The sequence below is a fragment of the Buteo buteo genome, chromosome 8 (genome assembly GCF_964188355.1).
Source record: "Buteo buteo chromosome 8, bButBut1.hap1.1, whole genome shotgun sequence".
Taxonomy (NCBI): domain Eukaryota; kingdom Metazoa; phylum Chordata; class Aves; order Accipitriformes; family Accipitridae; genus Buteo; species Buteo buteo.
In genome coordinates, this window is record NC_134178.1 from 11,939,844 (window position 1) to 11,965,881 (window position 26,038).

Sequence of the window (26,038 nt, forward strand, 5' to 3'; positions counted from 1 at the left end):
CTTTGAAGGCTCACAGAAACCACAGAATAGTTGAGGTTGGAAGGGACCCCTAGAGATTGTTTAATCCAACCCCCCTGCTCAAAGCACGGTCAACTAGGGCAGCTTGCCTGGGTCCTGTTGAGTTTTGACTATCTTCAAGGATGGAGACTCTACAACCTCTCTGGGCAATCTGCTCCAGCATTCAATCACCCTTACAGTAAAAAATTTTTCTTATGTTTTAATGGAATTTCCTGTATTTCAATTTATGTCCATTTCCTTTTGCCCTTTCAGTAGGCACCACTAAGAAGAGTCAGAGAGCCTAACTTCTTTATTTCCCCATTAGGTATTTAGACATATTGGTAATATCCCCCCAAACTTTCACTGCTGCAGGCTAAACAGTCCCAGCTCTCTGAGCCTCTCTTCATACGAGAGATGCCCTAGTCCCCTAATCATCTTTGTGGTCCTTTGCTGGACTCACTCCAGTACGTGAATAGTGGGGAGCCCAGAACTGTACCCAGCCCTCCAGATGCGTCTCTCCAGTGCCAAGCAGAGGGAAAGGATCATGTCCTTTGACCTGCTGACAATGGTCTTCCTAACACAGCCCAAGTATGTTGAAGTTCTTTGTCACAAGGATGCGTTGTTGTCTCATATTTAGCTCGGTGTCCACCAGGACTGTCAGGTCCTTTCCCACAAAGCTGCTTTCCAGCCGGCTGGTCCGCAGAATGTACCGGTGCACAGGGTTATTCCTCCCTAGCTACAGGACTTGGCATTTCCCTTTGTAGAACTCCATGAGATTCCTGTTTGCCTATTTCTCCAGAAGTCACAATGTACCTCTGAATGCTGGCACAGCCATCTGGTCATCAGCCACTCCTCCCAGTTTTGCAACATCTGCAAACTCACCCAGGGTACACTCTGTCCCATCATCCAGGTCATTAAAGACAATGTTAAACAGTATTCCAGTACCAATCCCTGGAGTACACCACCAATGACTAGCCTTCAAATGGACTTCATGCTGCTGAACACAATACTTTGAGCCCAGCAGTTCACCCAGTTTTCAGTCCATCTCACTGTTCATCTATCTAATCCGTATTTGACCAGTTTGTTTATGAGAACATTATAGGAGACTGTCAAAAACCTTACTAAAGTCAAGATAAACCACATCCATTGCTCTTTCCTCATCCACTGAGCCAGAACTACTACATTCCAACTATTAAATTTCAATTGGGATTAGAGAGATAAGGCAAAACTATACTTGTACTGAATTCAGAGTTACAAATGAAGAAAATAACCTGAGACTTAGCAAGTCAACAGACCTGTTTCATGCAGAACAGAACTAACTCTCATTTTTTAGCAAAGTATTGTAGGCAAGTATATTCAAAAAAGTTTTTGAAGCAAGAGCCATGGGGAATTTTATTGGTGTCTTCAAATTCACAGCTGATGTGCAAGAAACAATCTGGAGGTGTCACTGATAGCAGTTACAAAACCCCAAACATATTAGAGAGTGAAAGAGATAAAGAAAGAAGCAATTCCAAAATTATAAGCATTCGTGGTAGTCAACTTTCTAGATGCCTGGGTCAAACCACAAGATCCTGAAACTGATATGTTATGTGGGGAATTCTGTGTGCAATTCATTCTTTAACAGCCAAAGGTCCCACAAGATTTTGTACATGTGCAAATTAGCATCTGTGATGAACTGCAGTTTTTAACCTGGATTTAGTCTTCCTCAGAAACTAATGGCTCTTAAAGTATTTATCTCATTCTCCCTTAATAATGCACTTTCCCCTCCAGCCCCTAATATGCCTGAGTGCTTTCCTGTTCAAGAAAGATCTAAAATGATGGTACTAGTGGCCCTTAATCTCCAAGGGTTTCTGCACCCCAATGGAACAGCCATACTCTTCACAGACAGACCATCTCATTATAACCATTCCGAAGTACTTATTTCTGCTTACAAACATAAGACAATCATTATATTGTGCTACAGGTATTTCATAAGTGTAATATTACACCACTCACATTTCAAATAAAAAAACCCAAGACTAAAAAGCACAGCACCCCATGCCACTGCTGCTCCCACTAGGGCAGTAACTAAAATAAGAGAATTATCATTTATGTCCCCTTGCCTTTATTTTTCTTCTTTCATAGTCTATTTTTAATTCCTACAGTGACACAGCCATTTGGCTACAGGGTTTATTCATGGAACTGTTTTAGTAGGTATGTCAATGCTTCTTTCTACTTAGAAAACTAAGTCACTGTCTGTATCAATAAATATTTTTCAGATGAGCTGCATCAAAATTTGCCCACAAAGGTCTAACAATTAAGATATTGAGATTTTGGGAGTTCCATTCTGTTATAGTTGTAACCTTGGTAAAAATGGCCAATGCCTGTTCTTCAGTTCCTCATTTATAAGCTGACAATCTTTACACTAATACTGAGAGTATCATTATGTATCATATTATGTGTCCTCCTTTAGCTGCTTTCCCATCATTCTGAAGGGCGCTGTTTGGGGTCACTTTCTTACACAAAAACCTTATTTGAGCCTCAAAATGTTCCCAAACTGAAAATAAAAGCTTCTGTAAGACAAACAGCTCCACAGCCAAAGCTGCGTGATAACTTTTTGAAAGCACTCTTGCAGGTGGATTAGTGCAGAGTGAATTGTGTTAACTTGATCCATCCTTGAAGAAGATTTAATCTAAGGTGACTTTATATTTAGACTAAGATCACTGACGCAATGTATTAAGATATTTCAATCCTGGGCACTGTAACGTACAGTTAAAAGGATATAACAAGTAGCTGAGAAGGCAACTTTTTATGTCTCTAGCTAGAGCTGTAAAAGCTTGCCTCACTCTAGAACATACGGTCTTCTGCCTTCTTTACTCTCACGCTGGTCTAATTATAGAGACTCTGGTAGCTTTATTTTCTATGACACTATTTAAATACTATCTTCCCAGAACTTAAGTACACTAATGATTGGTCATAAAGTGCTTGGAAAGAAATCAAGTTATGCCAAATTACTATTTAGACTGCTTGCAAAAGCAGCCAAAATTGACCCCTTTTTTTGCTCTATGTGCCCCTCCTAACATGCTGTTCACTGCAACACTCCGGCCAATTTTAAACAGCATCTTAGATTTATTCCTTGTTTAAGTCTTGGTTTTGTTTAAGGTACATTGCCTTAGCCTGCCCACATAAATCTCTCCAGATATCAGCTTTAAAACATCACCATTTCTGTTGTTTACAACCTCCCATCAATTTAATTTTGTTTGTGAACATCCATATTTTAAGTAGCCTTTTTTCCTGTGAGTTACGATCAAGGATGAATACTTGTTTTACTACACAGCCCCCTTAGACGAACAGGTTTTCAAAACTGAAACACTTGACCTCTATAATTCTAACACTCTTGAATATGATAAAATCTAGTTGCAACATGACTCTAAAGAGACGAAGGCAGGTAGACAGTTTAGAAACTAGCACGCCAAGAGAGGTGTTCTCTAGAGATGTGGTTCAAGAGGGAGACTAAGGGACTGGGGAAATCACAGCTTCATCACAGGAAAGATTTTCAGAAAGCCTAAAGGAGACAATGACACGTAAGAAAAAATACATATACATTAAAGAGTTTCTAAGCTCATTTTGTAACAGCTCTTCTCCCACATTAACTCTGACTAAAAAACACAGTTGGAAAAAATTTACATTGATCACATATTTTTGAAAAATATATGTTATACACTTTGCAGAGTCAATCTGGCTATAGCAAGCATATGTTTCCGTTCATCTCCAATACACTGATCTCAGCCAGTTTAGAATGGGAAACAACTGTGAAGAGCCTAATGTAAGTTTACAGGTAAGAGGGAAAAAAAGGGGTGAGAAGAAATTTTTTTTAAAAGTTTCTCAGCATTAACATAATGAAGAATCTCTCGTAGGAAGAAAAATGTAAGGAGAAACTGTAAACACCAGCTGAGATCAGAAATTAAGAGGCAAACGTGATGATTGTTTCAGAAATAAAAGAAACAGCTTATACTTACCAAGTTATCAGTTTCTGGATCTTCACAGAAAAAGGGTTTTCCTTCTTTCTCCTGCTTCCTTACAAAATTTTCAATATCTACATCAAAACTAGCAGAAGTTGTACCTTCTGAGCCTTGTGTAGATTGTTCACATTTTTCAAATAATAGTGCTAACAAGGGAAATAGTGGGTGCCTAGAATGAAAGTTAAAATACATGAATAGGTATTTTCACTCATATGTACACCACTGAAAAGTAAGTCATCTAGCTCATGTAAGAAACAGAACTCATGTAAGAAACAGAAAGCCAAGTTTTGGAAAGACTGAGCATAACACCACTGACTAGCAAAACATGATGAAAGTTTGGGTTTTTTTCATTTTGATTTACCACACGCTCTAGAGGCAAGTAAAGCAGTAAAATACGTGTATTTAAATAAAGAGAACAATCACAAGCTAAAAAGCTAATTACAGCTTAATTCACTGTAATTGAGTGGCAAGAGATACATTAATACAGTGCATTAGAAATGAGGATTAGGATTTACAAATAGTATGAATGCAGATTTAAGTTATGAAATAAAGTCTGATGAAATTCATTTATTCTTCAATGTGGGCCTTATTTATACACCAGAAATAACTTTACAGAACTGAGAATAGTATCCAGGCTGTACTCAGAGGCCTCCTATGAAATTATGTTCAGAGCAGAAGATGGTTTTGTTAGCACAAGTCTGTAAATGAGTGGATACATCTTTCTGCTTCAGGTTTTCGGTTTGTATTTTTTTTTTTTTACATGCAAACTGGTAATAATTATGTCTTTATAAAGCACTTAAAGTGAAAGAACACTTAACCTCATCAAAACTGAGTACACTGCTTAGCACAGCACTTAACACTCGAAAATCTCAAAATTAGTGTGTTTATACATCAACATTTAATCCAGTTTGAGCTAATTACTGGGCAATAGATTGTTATCCCTGAAGAGAAGGGCGTAAAGATCGACCTAATTACAACAAAAATAAAATCTCACATTAAAGATAAAAACTACAGTATAAGAAATAGTGACCATAGTTCAACAGTCTGAGTAGCTTGCTAAATTTCGCTTGTGCTTTAAAGGCAGCCACCTTTAGCATATGCTTTAAAACCATGCTGAAGTTTAAGAATCCCACAATAAAGGGAAGTTTTTTTTCTTGGCTGAAGACTGACAGTGAAGCTAATTTGATCTCATTCTTTCCCTGGAGACTACTGGGACGATTAGCCAAGAGATCAACTGATTTTAAGCTACTTATTATTAATTTAAAAAAAAAAAAATCCTCTATTCTTTACCCTTCAGAAGACAGAACACGAGTCCATTACTACCTGTAAATGGCCTGCTTGTCTGCATCCATTGGAGTTTGAGATTCTACAGGGGCAGGACTCACCCCTTCTGCATCAGTTTCAGAGCAGTTGGGATCTTGTTCAGTTTTTAACTCTGTTACTACTTGCATCTGTAGAAAAAGAGTAAGTTATAAGTAAATCTGTATGCTTGACGTAAAATAAGTGTGCTGTTTGCAAAGGAAGTAGCAATGCAAAGGGCTACTAAATTGCCAGAAGGTTGGTATGACTTGGCAGTTACACAAAAAGCCACAGCAGTAACAAAACCCCCCTTTTAATCCTTGACACTTTTTGATGGGTAGTATAAAGGTCACTTCAAGTTTCCACACTCAGCTTTAAAATGGGAATGATGGATATTAGTAAATTGTTAAAGCATTTTGTCTCTGCAGTTGTTATTTTTGGAATAGGCTAGCAAAAAATAAAAATTTTTTTGCTTAAAAAAATTTATGGGGATGTCTGCATAAAAAGCCTTTAGGACGAAAACAACAGAAAGCAAAGTTTCTACTCTTAAGTGTTCTTTTTTATTTCTTACTGTACATTATATCAAGATACTGAAGAAAAGAGATCCTGAAGTTTTTCTCATCCATTAAAATGCACATTTTCTTACAATGAACTGAAATATTCTGTGTCCCTCCAATCTTTCAATTATCAGGGCATAACCTCCCCTGACCTTTGCCACTCAAATTTATATATTGTAATAAATTATTTTAGGAATATCAAGCTACTGGAGAAAACAGCAGTAACTGCTTCTACAAATCCATTTAACACACAGTTACACAGTCTGCCACCACTGGAAAAACAACATAGAGCCACAGTTTCTACTGAGCACCTCCTAAATTGCACTAGAGCCTCCTCATGCCTTTGAGGTGCTTTGAAGGTGTTGAAAGTGGTTTTCCCATCACCTCCAGCTAAATATCTTTCAGATTAAAAGGTCTTAAAGGAACCTGACCTCTAAAAGTCATAGTTTCCATACACAACCTAAACTTCTAGGTTTTCTCCCCTTTGAGCAGTGGGAACACCTGTACAGAGACAAGAAATCACTGCAAACTTTTTCTAAGTTAACCCTACCAAGTTTTATCCCAAGCAGAGGACAGATACTGCTCTAGATATGACCAGGCATACAGAATTGACATCTGCAGAAAGGAAGCATACAGAATGCAATCCTCCGCCCTCTTTTCCCATGAGATGTATGTATCGCATCAATCACAGAAACCCTCTGAGAGGAGGGCTGGCCCCCAGAAACTATGAGAGAACCTGACTGACAGAATTTAATCTATTTCCACACAACATAAGCAAACGGAATTTATATTATTCCCAACAAGAAGTCTGGGAGAACCAAAAGGTTTGTGCTTTATTACCTGTCAGGGCCAAGCCACGTCCTAGCAAAATCAGAAATTGAGAAAATGCCAGCATATCCTACCCAACAGAGCAGCCTGCCTGGCAAAAAGCTTCCTCAGCAAGCACAGATGATTTTTAAACCAGAATGCTTGCAAAAAAGATGCAACTAATGCACTAATTTCTTGGCTAATGACAAGAAGGAGGAGCAAAATAAAAGGGGATGACTCATACAAATGGTTATAAATGTTGAGCCACACATCTGCAAAGTTTGAAGGGAGAGAGCATGTTCAGTTAGGGCTCTACCTCACTAGAAGGAGGAAATAGCTCACTTAAACCTGCAGGCTATTTTCTGTGGGCCATTTCCAAACTACAAAAGCAGCAGGCACCCAAATTACCTGTCTATCTTGGTCACTGAGAGCTTAAAATACAAAACAAATAGAAAGAAAATGCTCTCTCCCAATCCATTCTTTACAAAAACAAATATTACTTCCATTGATGTGTCACAGGATGGCATGTATTTACTGGGGGAATAAAGTAAAAGATGCAAGGTAGGTGAGAGGAGAGAGAAATTAGAACTGCAATAAAAGAAGCAAACAACAACAACAAATCAATAATCCCAGATTGCATTCAGATAAACATATTTTTATAAGAGATGGGAAAAGTTGCTGTGTTTCCTCTGACTGTTCGCCACTGTTGCCATCTGCTGACAGAAATACTTGTATTTTCTGCTTAGGGCTGACACATAGTAACATAAAAATGGGTCTTCAGAGTACAGGCCATGGCATGACTTGTGTCCAGTTAACAGTATTTTAGTTTAGCAATTCAAATTGTTGCAATATACACCCTGTTGTACAAAAAAACCCATCATGACCAGACATATCTGAGTATGTTTCATTATTCTAGTTGTTTGTTAACAGATGTAAGAAACTGGAAGCCCACTGACCAGCTTTCTAATTAGCAATTCTAATCAATAACCTCATTAAAATTAATTCCAGTATTTTACCAGTTTTCAGCCTGCAGCATAATTGCATCAACTTAAATGTAGTCAAAGTAGCATATAATTCTAGATAACTAAATTTATCCTTCACTTGCTCAAGACCAACAAGTCTATGACTGCGTAAACATCATCTAACCATTGTAACTGCAGACATGTAAGAACACTGAAGCATCATGTACACAAAATATTACAGATGCCCATTTGACTTTCCTAAAAATAGGAACACCACAGCACACAAATCATCTAGAACAGATTCAGAAGAAAACCCCTTACCTAACCATTCTTCCATAAGTTAAGCAAAGTCATCCAAAGATTAGCTAAGCCTTTAATAAGTATCCAAGTATTAAAGAATAGCAGCTTATCACTTTAAAAATCTTGTGTTACAAACAATGCCAAAGCAGGCATTAAGGAAAAAGTCACTACCTTTTTTCTCTTGCTAACTGTATATAGTTCACAGAGAAAGAAAAACACACCTACCTGTTGTCCATCTTGATAGTTGTCTATACTTAATGTCTGTGTTGCCATCATGGTTAATAAAACATTAGTTATGTCAAATCATCATAAGTATGAACAAATATTCTTGGGGAGGGGAAAAAAAAAGTCAATTACAACAGTGACAACTTAGAATCCAGCGCTAAAAGGTGAAAAAAAAAAAAAATAAAAAAATTTATGCACACCTCCCCCCCCCCCCAAATCAGCAAGTTTCAAGTTTATTGACTATGATAGTTACGTGCATTTTCTCAAGGAAAAAAAAAAAAATCAAGTTGGAAAATGCAACATGTTTCATCAGCAAGAACTTCATTGTATCATTTTATATTTTAATGTAAGATTTTTAATAAGAAGCTGAGGTTCTTTTACATTCACAAACTTCAAGTAAACATAGCATTTATTTTTGCACTACTTAACTAACATTCTAAGGTAACACATAAAATCTAGAAATGAGCAAAGGTTTATGTTTCTGTGTTTTGAAAAGGCTAACAACACATTGAGCATTACTGTAACTGAAATAATAATAGTCTACAACCAACGAACCAAATGTAGGAAGTGTTAAGGAATACCCTATTTATTTATGAGTATGAAACCATATTCTAAAGTAGGGCCTGAAATTACTTTTAGAAAACAAAGTCTCAAATCACTTCCGACATCAGGAATCTACCAGCCAAGTCATTTAAGGCTCAACAAAGAATGGAACAATATCTAACAACTTTTAAACAATTAGGCCTGTGTCATTATACAGTTTCAAAAGTGACCTAGGAATTCAGAAGTCACATTTTCATAGACATTTGATACTTCGGGAAATACTAATTTTATTAATAGGATTTATAACACAAGTAAATTTATGTATGTTATTCCCTCCAAGCATTAGCTGGAGTTTGGTGCCCAGATAAGGTAAACTTTTTTTTTTTTTTTAAAGTTAGACATCTAGTAATTAAAAAAAAAAGTTAGCATAGCACTACCACCAGCTAAGAGTTTATCCATCAAATTACCAACTTACATTTCATTTTCTTGTCAAATTAGCAGCCACTACAACTGAAATCACATAATTCATTAAGCTATTACCGTTAACTATTACCATAGAACTCAATTTTCCTTGACATGTAGGAGTTCTAATGTTTAACTACTATAAAAAAATTCATATTAGAAAAGAAGACAGAGCTCATGTCTTGAAAAAGATTACATCCAGGTATTAATTCCAGGTTTTCTGCTCTCTTCCACTTATGTCTGTACTGAAGAACCAAGTTTCAGAATTTTCACCAGTTTAAGATCTGAAACAAAACCTTTTTTCTTTGTAATGTGCTCAATCGCTACAAATATTTCAATTATTTTTAAATCTCTCCTTTGCCATTGCATACTACTACAGTATATGACCATTTTGAAAAGCAATTTTTACATTTCTGGATATCTTCCCCTACAAATTATAATAGTCTCAAGTAAATGTTTCATTTAGGAAACAGAGGACAAATTTCAAGATTCCCTTCTTTGTTTAGTTAACAGTTTCAGGCACAGAGACAAACCTAACTCCTGAGGACAAACATCAAGCCTTACTTTGCATCAAGTTCTACTCAAAGTGTGATTCCTAAGCATTACTGCAATTTCTTTTTTTTTTTTTTTTTTAAAAACAGCTTTAAAGACCAGAGAAGTTCACTGGGATGACGTAAGCACGACTTCCTTTACAAGCTGGGTTATTGACTTGCACTCACTCATGCTTAAATGGAGCTGTTACTCTCTGGTAGGCTATGCCATTTTACACACACAAAAGGATCTTGGGAACCACAAATATGAGCAAACGAGCAGATCTTGGTTCTGGCATTGGGTCATGTGCTTATGGAGCTGAACAAGTTTCTATCTGTAGACAACACGCACATACCATCTTAAGAAGCTTGTGGAATACTAGCTAAAAGGTATCCTACAGTTTGGGAACTCCTATGCTGAAGTACATTTTTCTTAAGAATACAATTTACAGAGGAAAAAGAGTAAAGACTGCCTTTAGAGTTTTTCTAATAGGTTTAATGAAAGTATTTTCTGGTCTGAGTTTGTCTATCTGTCTTTATAGGATATCAGTATCTCTTCCTTTGAAACTCCAAAACCATTTCTGATTTCTCCACCAAAATAATAATTAAAAAACCGGGAATGACATAAATGCATTCACTGATAGAAGTACTTCATATTTTTAATTTTTTTTTGTATAGTTATCAATCGTTTAATGTTAAAATTAAACTGGCATTTGCCAGAATAGCAAAGTGAGATATTTTTCAAAATACTTTAAGGGGACACATTCTAAAACATCAGCCCTGTAAGCATTTGCCCTGTGTTTAAACATTTGTTTTCTTTCAAAAATGGTAGCTTACAACCAGGGCATTAATGTCTTTCTGTATGGAGTGAACAGGCACATACAAAATGCTGGTTTTCTTCCTTCTCAAAAGGTGCACATTTCATTTCAGACCAGACTACCCTCAAAATAGAAGTAGAACAGTTGAACAGATCAACAAAGAAAGAGTAAACACTATTTCATGATGGGTTTAGAAGCTGAAGAAGTTCCTCACAAAACGCTGTTAAAGAAATTGGCTGTGGAAGAAAGATGAAGTTCTTTGTCAGAAGTGAGGGAATAAGATGTAAAAGTCACAGAAAAGGAAGAATGTCTTAAGAGTTAGCAAGGATGTGAGATCATATTAGTGACACAAAGAACAACATGGAGAGGGAAGCAACAAAGATAACACATGTAAATGGGTGAAGACAAGAGGACATGGTAAGAATTTCTGGATAGTCAGACAACCTGGACCAACCCTTCCTTCCAGATTTCCATAAGGAAGAACACATTCCACTTCTGGAAATCCCTCAGGCCACACAAAGGAAGAAAGAGGTGCGCAGCTTTGAGCTAGATCCATAGATTATTTCATCAAGAAGGACTTTTGCCCTATTCTTTCCCAGGGGAATGGCTAGAAAGAATTCTGCATGGGTATATCCTTCATTTCTCGTAAGAGCTTCCCCTCTGACTTATAATTACAGTAGAAGAAGATTAAGCTATTAGGCAAGATAGCAACTGATGAGATTTAGTGAAGACAACTACTGCAAATCAAGAAGAACAAATTGAGCTAATCACATACTTAAATTGAGGCAATTAACTGAGGAATTACTTTGGTTCACTAAAGAGAAACATCTCCTCATTACCCAGTAGTGGTAAGAAGCAAACTATGTTAAACTTTAAGAAAAATAACTGAAAAGGTATTTACACATTTGGCTTTTATAACCTAATTTAGGATACAGCATCCAGTTCTAGTCAGCAGATACACAGCCTAAGCAGATGTTCATTCTGCAAACAACGATGCTAGATGAAGCTGGTATCGCTCCCAGATGTTTATCACTGCCACCCTGCCAGAGCTAATTACTTCCACAGCTCTACCACTGAGCTCACAGAACACGTGAATGATTCTGATCCTTTTTACATCAAGTCAGTTAGGCTAGTTCAACCTGCTGTTAAAGGTGGCTATGATGTAAACCAGCTGACTTTGTCTGAAGCATATTGCTGTGCACTCATACAACCCCTGCTCTTGGCTGACCTATTAGTGTGGTAATTTCTGGCTCATGTGTGGTGATTATCAACTCACAGCAGGACCATCTTTAACCAGAACAGCTATACCCAATACTATATGGACTAAGGTATCTGAAGCAAGCCTAAGAACATACGACTTCTGGACAGCTTAATGTTAAAAACGCCAATTATTCTTTGTTAAAGAAATCAAGAGTAGAAGGAAAACTGTGCATTGATGTTACATTCAAAGAGTTACAAATAACAAAAATAACCTGAGGCTGAGAAAGTCAGCTAGTCTGCTTCATGCAGAACAGAATTAACTCTCATTCTATTTATTTTGAAAGTAAATTGTGAGGAAAACCCAAGGAAACGTTTAAGGTCATGTAAACTGGAAGCTGATGCATGAACTGCAATCAGAAACTCCATTGATACCTGTGGCAAAAGGGAATTCGTAAAAGCATTATGTTCTGCAAAACAAAGCAGAAGGAAAAAAAAAATCAAGCCTTTAATAAAAATAAGCATGAAAGTAAAACAGAGAGTAGAAAGGAAGCTAAATTAAGAGGGGTGATCATAATTAGAAATGTGGATTCTTTGTGCAAGTTAAGGAGTATCTAAGAGAAGAGATTATAGGTGAGCTGAAACATGTACAAAAAGTGATCACTTAACATACATCACTCCTCACTTGCTCTACTTACTCCTTCATAATCAAGAGCAAAGGGACCACCCAGTAATGTTAACATAAGGTGCAAGTAAGCTGTTGGAGTTCAGTAATATCATTTTTAACATATACAAGCTACAACAGATGTTTGTAAGAGATATAAATAGTTATGCTTCAGGGTATAAACTAACCACTAACCATCTTAGGGTTGTGAAGAAACTACCCAACAGACTTGCTAACAAGTAATCGTTCCTTCTAATTTTCCCCTACACACATTTCTTTGAAGTCCTTCATGGACGACTGGCAGATTCAGCATGGCTATTTGTTCATTCTTATTTAACTTTAGGCCTGGCACTTGCTCTATAACATAGATTCTTACATTCACAAAGTTAAAAAGAAACAAAAATCAAAACAGCAAGCCTGTTTGACATACAAAAAGCATCTAGAACTGCCTTCACTTTTCATCAAAATACAGTGATATTTGCTTCCAGGGCACGCTGCTTTCTAAAGGAGATAAAATATTGGCCGCGAGAAAGCTGCTCACCCCTTTCCTTCAATGGACTGAAGATAACATTATCTTGTTCCAGCGGAGTGATCCCACTCATGTACAACGTAGAGGACAGAAACCTAAAAACCAACAGAGAAATATTCAGGAGACAACAACATAGAACATATTTTCTTTAATCATATTCAGTCTCAGAAAGTATTTCGCTTATGATGCAGTTCCCTCCCTAAGTTTAAATAAACTGACAGGATTTTTTGTTGTTGTTGCATGTTTTGCAAGGGTTTTTTTGCATTTTTAATAATCTCTAATCGCACTCACTACCCCATGCTATTATTTGAACTTTCCCTCATCTTATTCCATTCATTCTCCATATTTATCTTTGTCTTTGCTGATACCTCTAACAGAAGGCTACATTTGGACTGCTAGCTCGCTTGCTGTTCATCCTTCATATCTTACTCTCTATCTCATGACTGTCTGCTTAGATTAGACAAGACACATTCCCAAAATACAACTACAAAATGCAAAGAGGAATAACTCAACAGTGTTGTAAAAATTAAGCATGAAACCAAGAAAGGCGAAAGCCTTTTTTTTTTTTTTTTTAATTTAAATCTCCTTCGTAATCATGCTTTGATTTTACCATGGAATGTATTCTAATGATGGCTATGATCAAGTAATCTACTACATGATAAAAACTAACAGACTATAGGAATGGGTGTGAGCCATTGTTAGGATCACATGTTCTGCGAAGACAGGTTCTGCTACAGGATTATTCAGCAATTTTAAAAAGCTTTCAAAATATTACCACTTAAAATTACTTTAATTATATTTAATTTAATAGCACCTGCTTGATATATTAAAGCTACTTTTAAAAAGTAGTAGTGATTGTGAAAGAAAAGTAGCAAAGATTGTGAAAATGTATTTAGAAAACACAACTGCTCAAAAGCATTATAAAAAAGCCTGCAAAACTATCTCAGGGGAAGTTCCAGACACTAATGTTGCACGAAGGCCGTCTGAAATGATATGATGGCCAAAACACACAGCTGAGATCTTGAATCAGATTATCTCTGTTTCTCACCTAGTCAACATTCCTGCGTTCCCATATTTGCCAACTGCGTAAGAACTGTAATGAAATTATCTCCAACATTTTTGAAAGCAAGATGAAGTTGGTATTTGGATTTGAGAACCAAAATTTATCCATATGTAGTGTAGAAGTAATGTTTTTCAGACAAGTTCACATAAAAACAAAATGCTAAGGGCCACTCAATATAGACGCCATCGCCAGTTCATGAAACCTAGCTCTAAAAGAGCAGGGAAGATACGCAGGAGTTGTAAGACAGTATAAGCTTCTGCCATTGGTTAGAGGTGAAATACTGAGCTAGAAGGAGTTTCAGTCCAAACTGATACTGACCAAACTGAGGTCTTGAAGCCTCAAGGGGCAGATGACACAATAAAAGTTCTTACCACTTTCTCTTAAACCGCCGAAGACCTATGTCCCCAAAGAATGGGCTTCTCTCATTTTTGCAACTTCTTAATTCTCTTCTGAGAAGACAGTGTACCCTCTTATCCCCTTCTTCGCATGCTATTTATCTTCTATAATTTTGGTACTCATTTTCACCTACCTTAACTTCTTAGGCTATTTTCAAATAGATGACTTCTCACTATTCATAGTATCTTCTGAATGGAGGTCACTGCCAAATAAATTGGGATTATCTATTCTTTGTCTCTGCTCAGACATAAAGGAGGACTACTTCACCATTGCAAATCTGAAAAACCTGCTCCCTTCATTCAGAAACAACTGCAACAAAGAACCACTGCTGCCAGATCTGGTCAGTCAAAAATATTTCATGTATGAAGAAGCCCTTGCCTGCAAAGCCTTCAGCTGAAACTGTGGAAATAGGCAAGTTTCTAGACAGTGTATGAGATATCAAGGGCAGAAAGAAAGAGGTACTGAAGAAATGCATGCCCAGGTGAAAGATGCTGCAGAAGAGAAGGTTTTGCTGAGGAGCCAGAGGACATTGCAGTCATACTGCCTTCTTCCAAGAGACACTTGGCAGCAATTAAGTCTAGAGTCTACCCTAGAACATACCAGACAAGAAAACAAGAGAGATCCAAGTTTGCACGTTATGTCCTCCTGTATATCTCAGTGGGGACAAGAACATGGAGACAACACCAAGGCTCTGTGGAGCCTGAACTCGGAACCACTACTGCTTATTTGTTTTTCCTTTTATTCCTCTGCAGACAAGCTTTAAAGTCATGTTATTAGAACAAAGAAGATATTTAACTATGAAACAAAAACCAAGGGCAACTTGGTTTGTCTCTTAAAAAGCGTATCACGATTGGAGTTTTCACTACAAAGTAAAATATGACCTTGTGCATTCAAGCGTAGAACTCTCTTTTCAGTCATTCTCTCATTTTGCATGCCAGCTAGTAAGAAACAAAGACCTGTGCATACATTCACATATACAAATATTAGCAGACATTAAGATCAAGACACATTTGTATTTTTATAGATGCAAATAATAACTTAGAGTATGTATGACAACGTGCCATCAGGGATTCATTCTACCTTTGCTGCAGTGGTTATCTATCTCCAACAACCTGCCTACGAAGAGACATTCAGTAAAATTAAGAAAAGCAAATCAATATGAAGTTGATGCATACAAGTTTATTAAAGCTGTGCTCAATGAGAATGTACTCCTTATTCAGCAGCAAGGTGGCTTCCATTTCCTCTATCTTATGTACTTACAAAGTATAGTCATTATTTAGAATATTATACTTTTAGGGAGATGATGTTCCTGTTCAGGAATATAATACCAGCCTCAGGGAGTTGCACTACACAGATACAGTTAAACAGTTATTACACAATAGCTATGCTGTCAATTTCCCTGGGAGACAAGGCCTAAAAAGCCACAAAACCAATTTTCAGCTGCAGTAAAATGAGATTTACTTTGTGTCACTTTTTTCCCTTTTATTGTTTGGTGGTGCAATAAAGTTATTTATATATTAATCTTGATGAATATGAGATTACATTAAAAAACTGAATGCACGTTATACTTTAAGAAACTGAAAGTTAACAATAAATTAAAACCCATCACTAAACTTATGTTTCTTCAGAAATACAAGCTACACTGCTATCACCAACCTTTCTTTGCCTGTGGGATTTTAAGCATATATACTACATAACACTGACTTTATTCAGCAAGACCTCTTCAACACTATATATACTGCTTTGTTGTCCCATTAATCCTTCATAGCATCCTCCCTTCATATCATCCCATTTCAGAACTTAACAAGCCATACAAAGTATTTATATCACAGACTATCTTCGAAGCATCACCACACAATGTCACAGAGCATGACAAACAACAAACCATCTCACAGAAAGATTTGCATTCATTTACCAATTCACTATGTGTAAACTCTGCTTTCAGAATTTTAAAGGAATTCTGGAAATTCTCCCATTTGCAGGTACCAAATATGAAAAAAAGTATTATAAAAAATGTGCCACTTTACAAGCTAAAATTACACATGCAGTAACTGATAAAACTGGTATTAAGGATGCATAAGAAGGCACAACAACAAAAGCAGAATTAAGGACACCTGGGTCTCTTGAAGAACTTCAGCTCCTTAACTCTGCATATGACCTTTGCGTTTACACCAGCATATTTCTTGGGAAGCATTCATAACCATGGTTCACATTCATGGTTCACGTAATCGCTCATTTACCACAGCACATCTTAACAAGGAAGATAAAGATGAGAAATCCTATCCAATCTAGTCATAAAATAATGTCACCTCAGCATGCTAGGTATCCTGCCTCCAGGTAGCTCTTGGCATTGCAGAAGGAAATCCTCAGGCTGCTCTCCTACCTCCTGCAAAATGAAAACCTCATTCTTCTAACTATTAAAAAGATTCTTAAATTCAAGAAACTTCTGGCAGCATCTCAGTTTCGCCTACCTATTTCACACTGTAATTTGACCCTGCTTTATTAGCTCCATAAAGTAACAGCAAAGAATTAAGGGGACTAAACAGAAATTTTGGTAAAAGGGAAACAAAACTTGCAGGAAAGGAAATCCCCCTTCTTTAATTGCTCCAAGAGTTCCAAGGGATTAGGGTACGAGGGAGCAAAAATATTTCCTATCACTCCCTCATCCATCCCAAATATTCACATAGTAAATGAAGATTCCTTTAGGGTTTGGGGTATTTTTCTGTATTCGTAACACTGCAAACTGAAGGACTTTTTACAGTTCTTGCTTGTGAATCCTAGCTTACACATCATGAATCCTCACACATTATCTACCTGTCATAGGGCAGAGAAGTATTTTTTGCTCCTCGCTATTTAACCAATGTGCTGTTATCATAACATTTTAGACCCCAAATCAAGAAGATACTACACTATCTGCCTTGCTGCTATCGTGGTAAGAGGACTGCATTAGAAAGACTACCAACACCAGGGGACATGTATCAACAATTCCACAGCTGGACCTCATTCTGGTACAACTTTCCTACTTAATGATATTTAATTACTTTTTCAAACACAATTTAATTTAAGGAAAAAAAAAAAAAAAAACGAACTCCACCCTCCACATTTCCCCAGCATTCCCCACATGGATAAACAACAGGTTTGCATATGTGCTAGGCACAATTCCACTCCCTTGCCACTGAAGCCTTTGGCATATCCACACAAGTGTGAGTGAATCTCTTACTTCTGGAAACGCTCATTTTATCATATCCTTCCAGGCGAATTAAACCAAAGCAACGGGAAATCCCATTTTAATCATGATTTGTATCAGCACCCAATAAACTATGACTCAAATTAATCTTGTTTTGTGTTTATACTTTGTGGTTTCATAAAGAAGACACAGAATAACTACCAATCTCACTATGCTTTTATTGCTGTTTAATACTTTACAATGTTAGCAAGCAGTTTATGTAAGCATATGTAAGTTTTCCAACATTTTTATTATAAAACCATAGAAATTTCTAATGATTCTTTCTATGAAAGACTGAATTCCTAATGCTACTGAAGCACAGTTAAAGGATGAAGAAGAGTTTTATTTAACTAATAACTGCATTTAAAATGGACTGAAGACGTTGAATGCAGAAGAAAATCCCCTCTACACATTTTTGGCATTTAAACACTTCATCAAGATTAAGATGTTCCACTGTCAATTATTTCATTTTTATGTCCTTTATGATTTCAGAAATAACGAGCCTGTCAATGAACCAAGCATTAACTCAGACTAGCTGAATAAACTAAAGTGACACAAAATCCTGGTCCTGCAACGCTCTATCAAATCCAGTTCCAACTGGTCAGTAACTTTCCCAGAATCTTCCCTCTTTTGACTCTAACATTTGGTCAAACATGAACAACTTTGTTTTGCTACTAAGTTTAGGCCCTAAAATGAACTGTTATTTTATTTTCAAAATGGTGATTAGGTAAAAATTCTTCCTTTCCTGCTCCACTTTGTCCACAACTCTTTAGTAATAGTGAAACAGAAGCAATCAGGTCAACTAGGTTTTGCAAGTAAGATGTGCTGTGTTCTAGCCTCTTCTGTTCCTGCTGCCAACCTTCCTCATGCTCCCTTACTTTTCTATCCACGTTCTTTCCGCTCTTCAGCCTCGTACTACCCTTCCCCACTGTTCCTTCCACACCAACGTACAGCTTGTCCTCTTTCTCACCTCTTGCCCTCTCTCGTTCCCCCCACTTCCGACCATTTGTCATTTTGCTAGTGCCATCCTTTTCAGGTTTCAGGACCTACTGCATTTTCACCAAGCTTCAATCTCTGTTCCCCACCTCTCCCCAAACACCAGCCTTCATCCCTCCATGAGTACAACTGCTGCCTAAGCATTCTGGGGTTGGGGGAGAAGCACAGATAAAGAAAGACTATTTAGGATTAAACTTACCCATCACCTACTGCTGTGGGATGCATCATGCATAACTACTTGGTCCAGATGATGACTGCACAGTCAGGTGACATGCAAGGACCAACAGACAGGAAGATACTTGTGTTACATGGAATATTCAGATCATTTAGTTAATAAATATTTGCCGAGTAACATGTGCGAACCAGTTTTTCAAGAGCTTATGATTTGTTGAAGTTTCTCGAGGAACAGCCATATGCTCCGTGTGAATGCTTACGCTCTCTTCCCCCCTCTCCTCTGCAATGCTAAATTCCAGAACGCAAGTGTTGATATGCCCTTAAATAAGGCAAACAAGCATTCCCCCACTCCCCCCTTTAAATTAACATCTTTACTTTCTCTTAAAGTAATTTTCAAAATGCTATGTCATTTTAGCTTAAAGTTTCCGGAATAACCCTGCTCAAACATATTTATCATGGCAACTTTCAGGATGACTAAGAAGCAAGCTACTGAAAACACCACCTCAAAATAAAAAAAAAAGTTAACCAGGTAACTTTACTCCTGGCATTGCTACTGTCATGGCCTAGAACACACAAAAATGGCCTAGAACACATATAAATTAGTGATCACAGACTGACCTGGAAGTGTACGTTCTTTAGTTACAAAAATATAAGACACAGCACATACATTTTCGTTCCCCTATTCTCTAGGCATGTTAAACATGTATAAAGCTCCAATTTCTCTTTTATAACCACCTCTGTTTCCTTTGAATATAAAAGACTAAGACTGCAGTTTTTAGTAATAAGTATTATAATATCCTTTTCCCTTTGTTTTGTTTGCTATGTAATTTGAAAAAAGCTAAGCAGGATGTCAAGTATAGCCACATTTCCTAACTTCCTCTGTCCTCAAGAAAAAACACAAGGCAATTCCAAAAGCTCCCAAATAAAATATAAATTGGAATTTGGTGGTTTAAAAAAACAATTGATCCCTCTTAGTACACCAGCAGTAGGCTACCATATTCAACTTTTTTGGCCTGAATTTACTGTCAGCTGCAGAAGATTACAGTTACAGACCCACAGGTACAGCAGGCTAAGGGACAGTACATGCTTATCACAGTCAGTTAGCTCCCATTTTCAAAAATTATCTTTTGACTGTCTAAGTACTTAAAGAGCCATCCTGTTTAACAGCAAATACCTCTTTTATAGACATATGTAGAGAAAAAATGAGAACATCATGGCCGGGAGTAGATGCTATATTAAAAACAAACAAGCATGTTCATATGAAGGATGATAAGCGAGCATGTGACGACAAAGAGACTTAAGTTTTATTTCCACTTCTAACACTGACTTCCTTTTTGTCCTTCAGTAACATACACAACTTGGTATCCTCATGCTGCTGGCAGGGGAGCCAAGTTACTGCCCTTTACCACCTTCATAAAAACATGCCAGTATTCCATGAATAACAAAGATTGGCATTTCCAGATTCTTGGTTTCATTATTTTATACGCTAGTTCCATTTGACGATACCCGTGTTCCACAGTTACAACATGAAACGGTCTTATTAAACAAAGTGAAGAACCTGCTAACAAACATGAATACTTCAGCATTCAATTATCTTGGGGAGAGCTATAGCAGTCTGGGTAAAATACTTCGGTAACATCTGGCACCAAGTAAGCAAAGGAAAGAACTCTATCAGCAGCTTTTTTCCTTGCTCTTGGAATCCTCTTGCTTAGAAGAGCAATAAGTTGTCTTACATTTTGTACAGCATTGAGCTGTGGTAAAATATCACCCCCCAGCCCCCGCAGAGACTTATCATTTATAAACCTACATACCCTTTTAACAAGTGAGACTGAAGCAACCAGCTGCTGCAAGAGAGAAGTAACATTTGTGGAATTTTAAATTTCATAGAAAAAAAAAATTCAGTCTTACTTACACCAAAATAAAAATATTAATCTGCTTTATTGTAAGCTTTCATCACATGTGTGCCAGTTTTGCAAAGGTAACATTTGGCTCCCAGACCACTACATAATATTCTGAAATACAATTTGGACTACATCTCTCTTCATTCAGGACATTAGCAGAGCCATTAGAACAAGCAGTTCCACTATCACAGTAGTGGTTCTGTGGATCATTCACCTTTCGCCGTTAGTACAGGGCTTAATGACAGCAAAATAGTTATGCTTTTCCAGGAAATTTAATTGCTCCTAAACACTTCTAAACTTGCTGTGGTAGCAATCAGAATTATTATGAGTTTATTACAGCACTGCATTTACAGTACAGGGAAAGGTATGAGAAAAATACAGTCAAAAAGCAAAATTTTAAAAAAGAAAGTACAGCTTCTAGAAGATATATCCATTTTATAAGACTGAAGTATTTAGAACAAACACGTATATTTCATTCATTCTAAACTCCTTTCAGTTGCACTAATGGAACACTGCAAGGACTTAGTTTTTAAATGTTTTTATCTTCAAAAGATAAACTGAATCTTAAAAATTGTATCTAGATTAAGAAAGAGTACAAATCAAGGCTGTAAGTTATTTAATATTAGACTAACTTTTTACATACCAAAGTGAAATTTCCAAATACAAAATAAAACCCCAATCAAGTGTAACAACATCATACACAAGATTTGAAGAATTCTCAGTTTTCCTATTAGCACATAGGAAATGGTAACAAGATAAATTCCAGTCCAGCAAAGCACTTTAGCTACATGATAACAAGACCCACTTCAGACATGAGACAGGTATTAGTATTCAATTTATGTAGAGAAGGATACACAGGCACAGATAAAATAAATGCATGCTCCAAAATCACTCAGGAGACCAATGAGAATGATCAGTCTTCAAGGTCTCAGTGCAGTGCAATGGCCTCTACGCTACCTATCTTTACCATGCGAATGAAGTAAGTGGAGCTATGCCTTTCACCACTTAACTGAAGCTTACATTAAGAAAACACAGTGAAACCTACACTGAAGTTTTCCTGTGGATACTTTAACCATAAGCTGACAAGAAAATAAGTAAAGTGGTAACAGTCAACAGTAAAAATATACTATACACCTCATAAAACTGAAGACAGAACACACATAAAAAAAAAATTAGAATTACTTACTTTGGATAGATTAAAAACAATGACAGACCAAGAAGTGTGAAACTGTTTCTTCAGACTGAATAAATGTGAAATGTTTGGGGTTTTATTCCTCACAAGTTTTTGCAAACTTAAATGTAATGATTATATATGGCTACACACAGACTCAGAAAAGGATAACTCTGCAATTTTATTTTACAGAGCTATTTAGAAAATGCACTCAAAATGCATTTGCTGTTGCTTGATACTCTAGCAATGACAAGATCTGGAAATACATAAAAGGATTTCTGATACAATCACAACAATTTGTTTCCTGGTTCAGCGTAATCCATAAAATTTGTACATGCAGCTAACAGGGACTAACCAGGACTCATTCTTAAACAACACTTCAGCGCTTATCCAGCTGCAGAACCTATATCACTTTAACTACATATGTATATAACCAGAGGGATATAACCCCATAGCACAGCCAGACCATAACCAGTTTATATCCCACAAAGGAAAGGGAACAATCTGTAAGTGTATTCACAGTATGGAGAATAGCAAGGTGCATAAATTTCTTAAGCTATAGTTGTTACAATTCCCCTAATCAAACAATCTACACTGGTGAAACTTTGTGCAGAGCATGCTCTAGAATAAAATTATATGCAGTATTATTAACTAACTATATGTGCATCTTTTTGTAAAGACCAAGAATTCTTTAGCTTTTTTAAAAAAACAATTAGATGAGATATTTAGCATACACTGAAAATGGTCTAGACCCTCCTGTTATCCTCCATAGGATGCTGGCTCAAATGTTTTCCAGCATCCACAGACCAGAACATATTGTCCGCGCTCCCTATTCCTGTGATCTGTTTAATGGAATGCACACATCATATTCCAAATAGGGGCAAGGACAGAAATGAATCTTGCCTGGACAGCTCTTAACCGCATGTGACAATAAAAAAAAAAAAGAAAAAAATTCATTGCATGGCATAAAAATTCACTTATAAGGGTATCATACCAGATCTAGAGTCTCATTCTCCCTCCCAAAACCATGCTAGTCATTTACTTAGATGTAACTGACAAAAAGGCATCACAAACTGCCGCCACAGATTTTAAAAAAGAAAAAAAAAATACTGTGACAGCAACTCTAAATTGTATTATATGTTCCCATTTAGAATAAGAGAAAATATTTAAGAAATCCTAAAAAAAAAGACTGTGATAAGCTATAGAGAGAAGTGTCACACAGATGCATCAACTACTTATATTGTTAACCGATGAACTCCGGGCCATACAGCTGGTGTTGTGGGAATGAGGGAAAGCTATTGACTACTCCACGGAGACCCGAGACATGTGGCTAATTGAGGCAATATTTCAGGATAAAACCAGCACTTGATTTATTATTGTTTACACACATCATAAGCAGGGCCTCTGGGCAAGTCAAGTTTCAGCTCCTAATTGCGGCTGTGTAAACACTGAGGAAGCCTCGGTCTAGGTGTCAAGAAGCCTCTACTCGTAACCGAGGCAAGAGACAATGAGGTCACATCAAAAATATAAAAAAAAAAAAAAAAAAAAAAAAAAGGAAGAAACCACCTCACGCCAGAACTGCGCACACTGCCCCAAGTGCCAGCCGCTAACACAATCTGCTTTCTATGAATAAGAGAGGAGGCGGCGGGGGGGGAGCACAGCTACAGACGCGCCAGACCCCGCTCTCCCGGGGGCCGGACCGGGCTCCGCCGCAGCGCGCCGCCACCGAAGCGGCACCAGGGCCGGGTCTGGGGGTCACCACCACACACACACCCCCCCCCGCCCCGGCACCCCACGGGGCCCACCCGCGGCCGCAGCGGCCAACTGCCGCCGGCAGACCCCTCCACTCCCCCCGGGGCCGCACCCGGCCGGGCCGGGGCAGGTGCGGAGGGGCGGCAGCTGCCGCGGCGGTTTGATCCCCGCCACAAGCGAGGGCTCGCCGAGGGCTGGGTTGGGTCGACGGGGCCTGGCACGGCAGCGAGGGGAGGCGGGGGCGAGAGGGACCCCGGAGAGCCCCTACACCCCCCTCCCCAAGGAACTCGTGCCAACACGGCGCTGGCCCTTTAAGTATCACGTCGCCTCCCCCCTCCCGTCGCCCCCTCCTCCTCCTCCTCCTCCTCCTCCTCCTCCCCCCCCCGCCCCGGCCGCCGCGTCCCCTCCGCGCGGCGCCGATCGTCGGCCCGCGCTCCCTCTCGCCCCGTCTCCTTCTCCTCTCTCTCTTCCCCCCCCCCCCCGCCCCACCACCTCCCCGCGCGCGAGCGCGGCGCCGGCGCGCCCCCGCCGGCGCGCGCCCACAAGAGACAACGGTTACACGGCGGCCGTTCCAGAATTTTCCTCGCTCCCCCCCCCCCTTCCTCCTCCTCCTCCCCCCCCCCCGCCCCACTCCCCTCCCCGCGCCTGCCCGCCACCGCCCCTAACCCCCCTCTGGGTGAGTTGCGGAGTGCGGGTGCCCCCTCCCCGCTGTTCCGCGTGGCGGGCTCGCCCCCCCCCCCTCCGCTCCTTCCCCAACCACCCCCCCCGGTCTGGTGGTACGCCTGGGCCCGGCCGGCGGTGGCGGCGGCGGGCGCGCCGTGATGGATGGCTGGCTGGCTGGCTGGGAGCGGGTTTGAGTGACAGCGCTTACCTGGGTGCCAATCTTCGTCACACTGACAAGCGGCTGCAGCAATCGGGACCCGCACCGCCGCGACACGCGTCACCGCGCACACACGCACCCGGCCAATCGCCGGCCGCGCCGCCCGAGACGACACCACGCCGCGTATCACGCCTCATCAATATTCACCGCGGGGGGCGGGGCGCGCGCCGGCGTAGGGAGGTGGCGGCGCGGTCGCCCCGCCCCGCCGCCAGAGCGGCGGGGCGGGGCGACCGCGCGCCACCTCCCTACGCCGGCACCTCCCGGCTCGCGCTCATGAATATGGACGAAGCGGGCGGGGAATCCCGAGCGGGCCCGGCCACGCCTCTCCCCGGGTCGGAGAAAGGCGGGGGGGTGGGTGGAGGTGAAACCACCTCCTTGGGGTCGGGGGGGGGGGGGAGGAGGGAGATACCAAGTGGCTCCGCCACGCGGGGAGAGGGCGGCAGCCGTGAGGCGGGGGTCCGCCACCGCCGGCTTCCCGCCGCTTCTCCTCAGCGTTGGCGCCCGCTGCTCTCCCGGGGGCCTCCTCGCTGCTTCAGGGCTGGGGGTGTGGGCCCGCCTGGCTGAGGGCCTGGTGGGGGTCCCTGGGGGCTGCGCCTCACCCCGCCTTGTCGGTTGCCCCCCCGGGGAGGGTGGTGGCAGCCGCCTGGGGCGGAGAAACCCCGAGTCTGGAAGTCTGTCCAGTCCCCGAAGGCTGTACAGGCCTGTGTCCCAGAAACTCGGGGGGGAACTTCTCCAACCTCTGTGTGGTGAAACTGCTCGGCAGATCGTTTTCCGTGCTGTGACCCTTCCTCCCCCGAACCTGCTCCCCTCTTCCTCCAAACCCTGTCCTCACTGCAGGCTCTGAGTGAGGGCAGACCCTGCACTGCAACCAGCATATCCCCAGAACCTCAGGATCCCGCCCCGAGGTACTGCGAAATAAAGGTGCTGGGTACAGATGTCTGTCTTTTACTGAAACTCCGCTTTCTTTCTCCGCTTGGAAGAAAACAGCACTATTGCAGCTCTTCCCTCATGTTTTACCACTCTTAAATATGCCGTTTCCCAAAACTGTTCTTAAGTAAGGAGCAGGAGAATCGGGGAAGGAAATGTGGTTTCGGACAGAGGCATGACTTGTGGCTTAGCCATCTTGCGGTTGGGATATCTAAAAAGTTTCTTGTAGATTCTCTGCTGTGCAAAAGGGCTTGAATGTACACCTTTCGATCCGGTCACCGAGATGATCTGTCATCTCTACCCTGCTCCTCATTCTTAAGACATCCGAAAGATCATCTTAGCAACCTCTCTCTCTCTTTGAGGGCAAAGGTTATCAACGGGGGGGGGGGGGGGGGGGAGAAGCTGATATGTACAGAGCAAATCTCATCTTAGGAAGCTCAGCTCAAAACCAACGCAGGTTTAGTTTCAGGTTTTGTAGCCCCTCTGCAGAACAGCAGCTGGGAATCTACTCGGTTATCCTGTGCCCCAGTAAACTGGGAATGCCCTACATTTTTTCAAGGTTCATGCCACTCTTCCTCTTGGTTTAACAGTACTAAGCTGCCTAGTTTGTTTTATATAGCACTTTCCCGGGCCAGGCCACTTATAGAAGATGTGGCTAATA

General features: G+C 39.9%; 1 protein-coding gene across 6 annotated transcripts in view; it reads right to left on the reverse strand.

Moving 5' to 3' along the window:
• Positions 1 to 24,557, reverse strand: part of PKNOX1 (PBX/knotted 1 homeobox 1) — a 47,742-nt gene extending 23,185 nt beyond the window's left edge. For 2 of the 6 annotated variants that reach the window (XM_075033633.1, XM_075033638.1), the window contains exons 1-5: positions 24,442 to 24,557; positions 12,904 to 12,986; positions 8,149 to 8,250; positions 5,322 to 5,449; positions 3,996 to 4,167 (exon numbers count right to left, since the gene is read on the reverse strand). In XM_075033633.1, the coding sequence (XP_074889734.1) occupies positions 3,996 to 4,167; positions 5,322 to 5,449; positions 8,149 to 8,199 (351 nt within the window). In that variant the 5' untranslated portion in view covers positions 8,200 to 8,250; positions 12,904 to 12,986; positions 24,442 to 24,557. Of the gene's footprint in view, positions 1 to 3,995; positions 4,168 to 5,321; positions 5,450 to 8,148; positions 8,251 to 12,903; positions 12,987 to 16,659; positions 16,737 to 18,771; positions 20,531 to 20,557; positions 23,885 to 24,441 lie in introns of those variants that run through there. The other 4 variants (XM_075033635.1, XM_075033634.1, XM_075033637.1 and 1 more) reach the window with 4 other exon arrangements.
• Between the last annotated feature and the right edge of the window lie 1,481 nt (positions 24,558 to 26,038).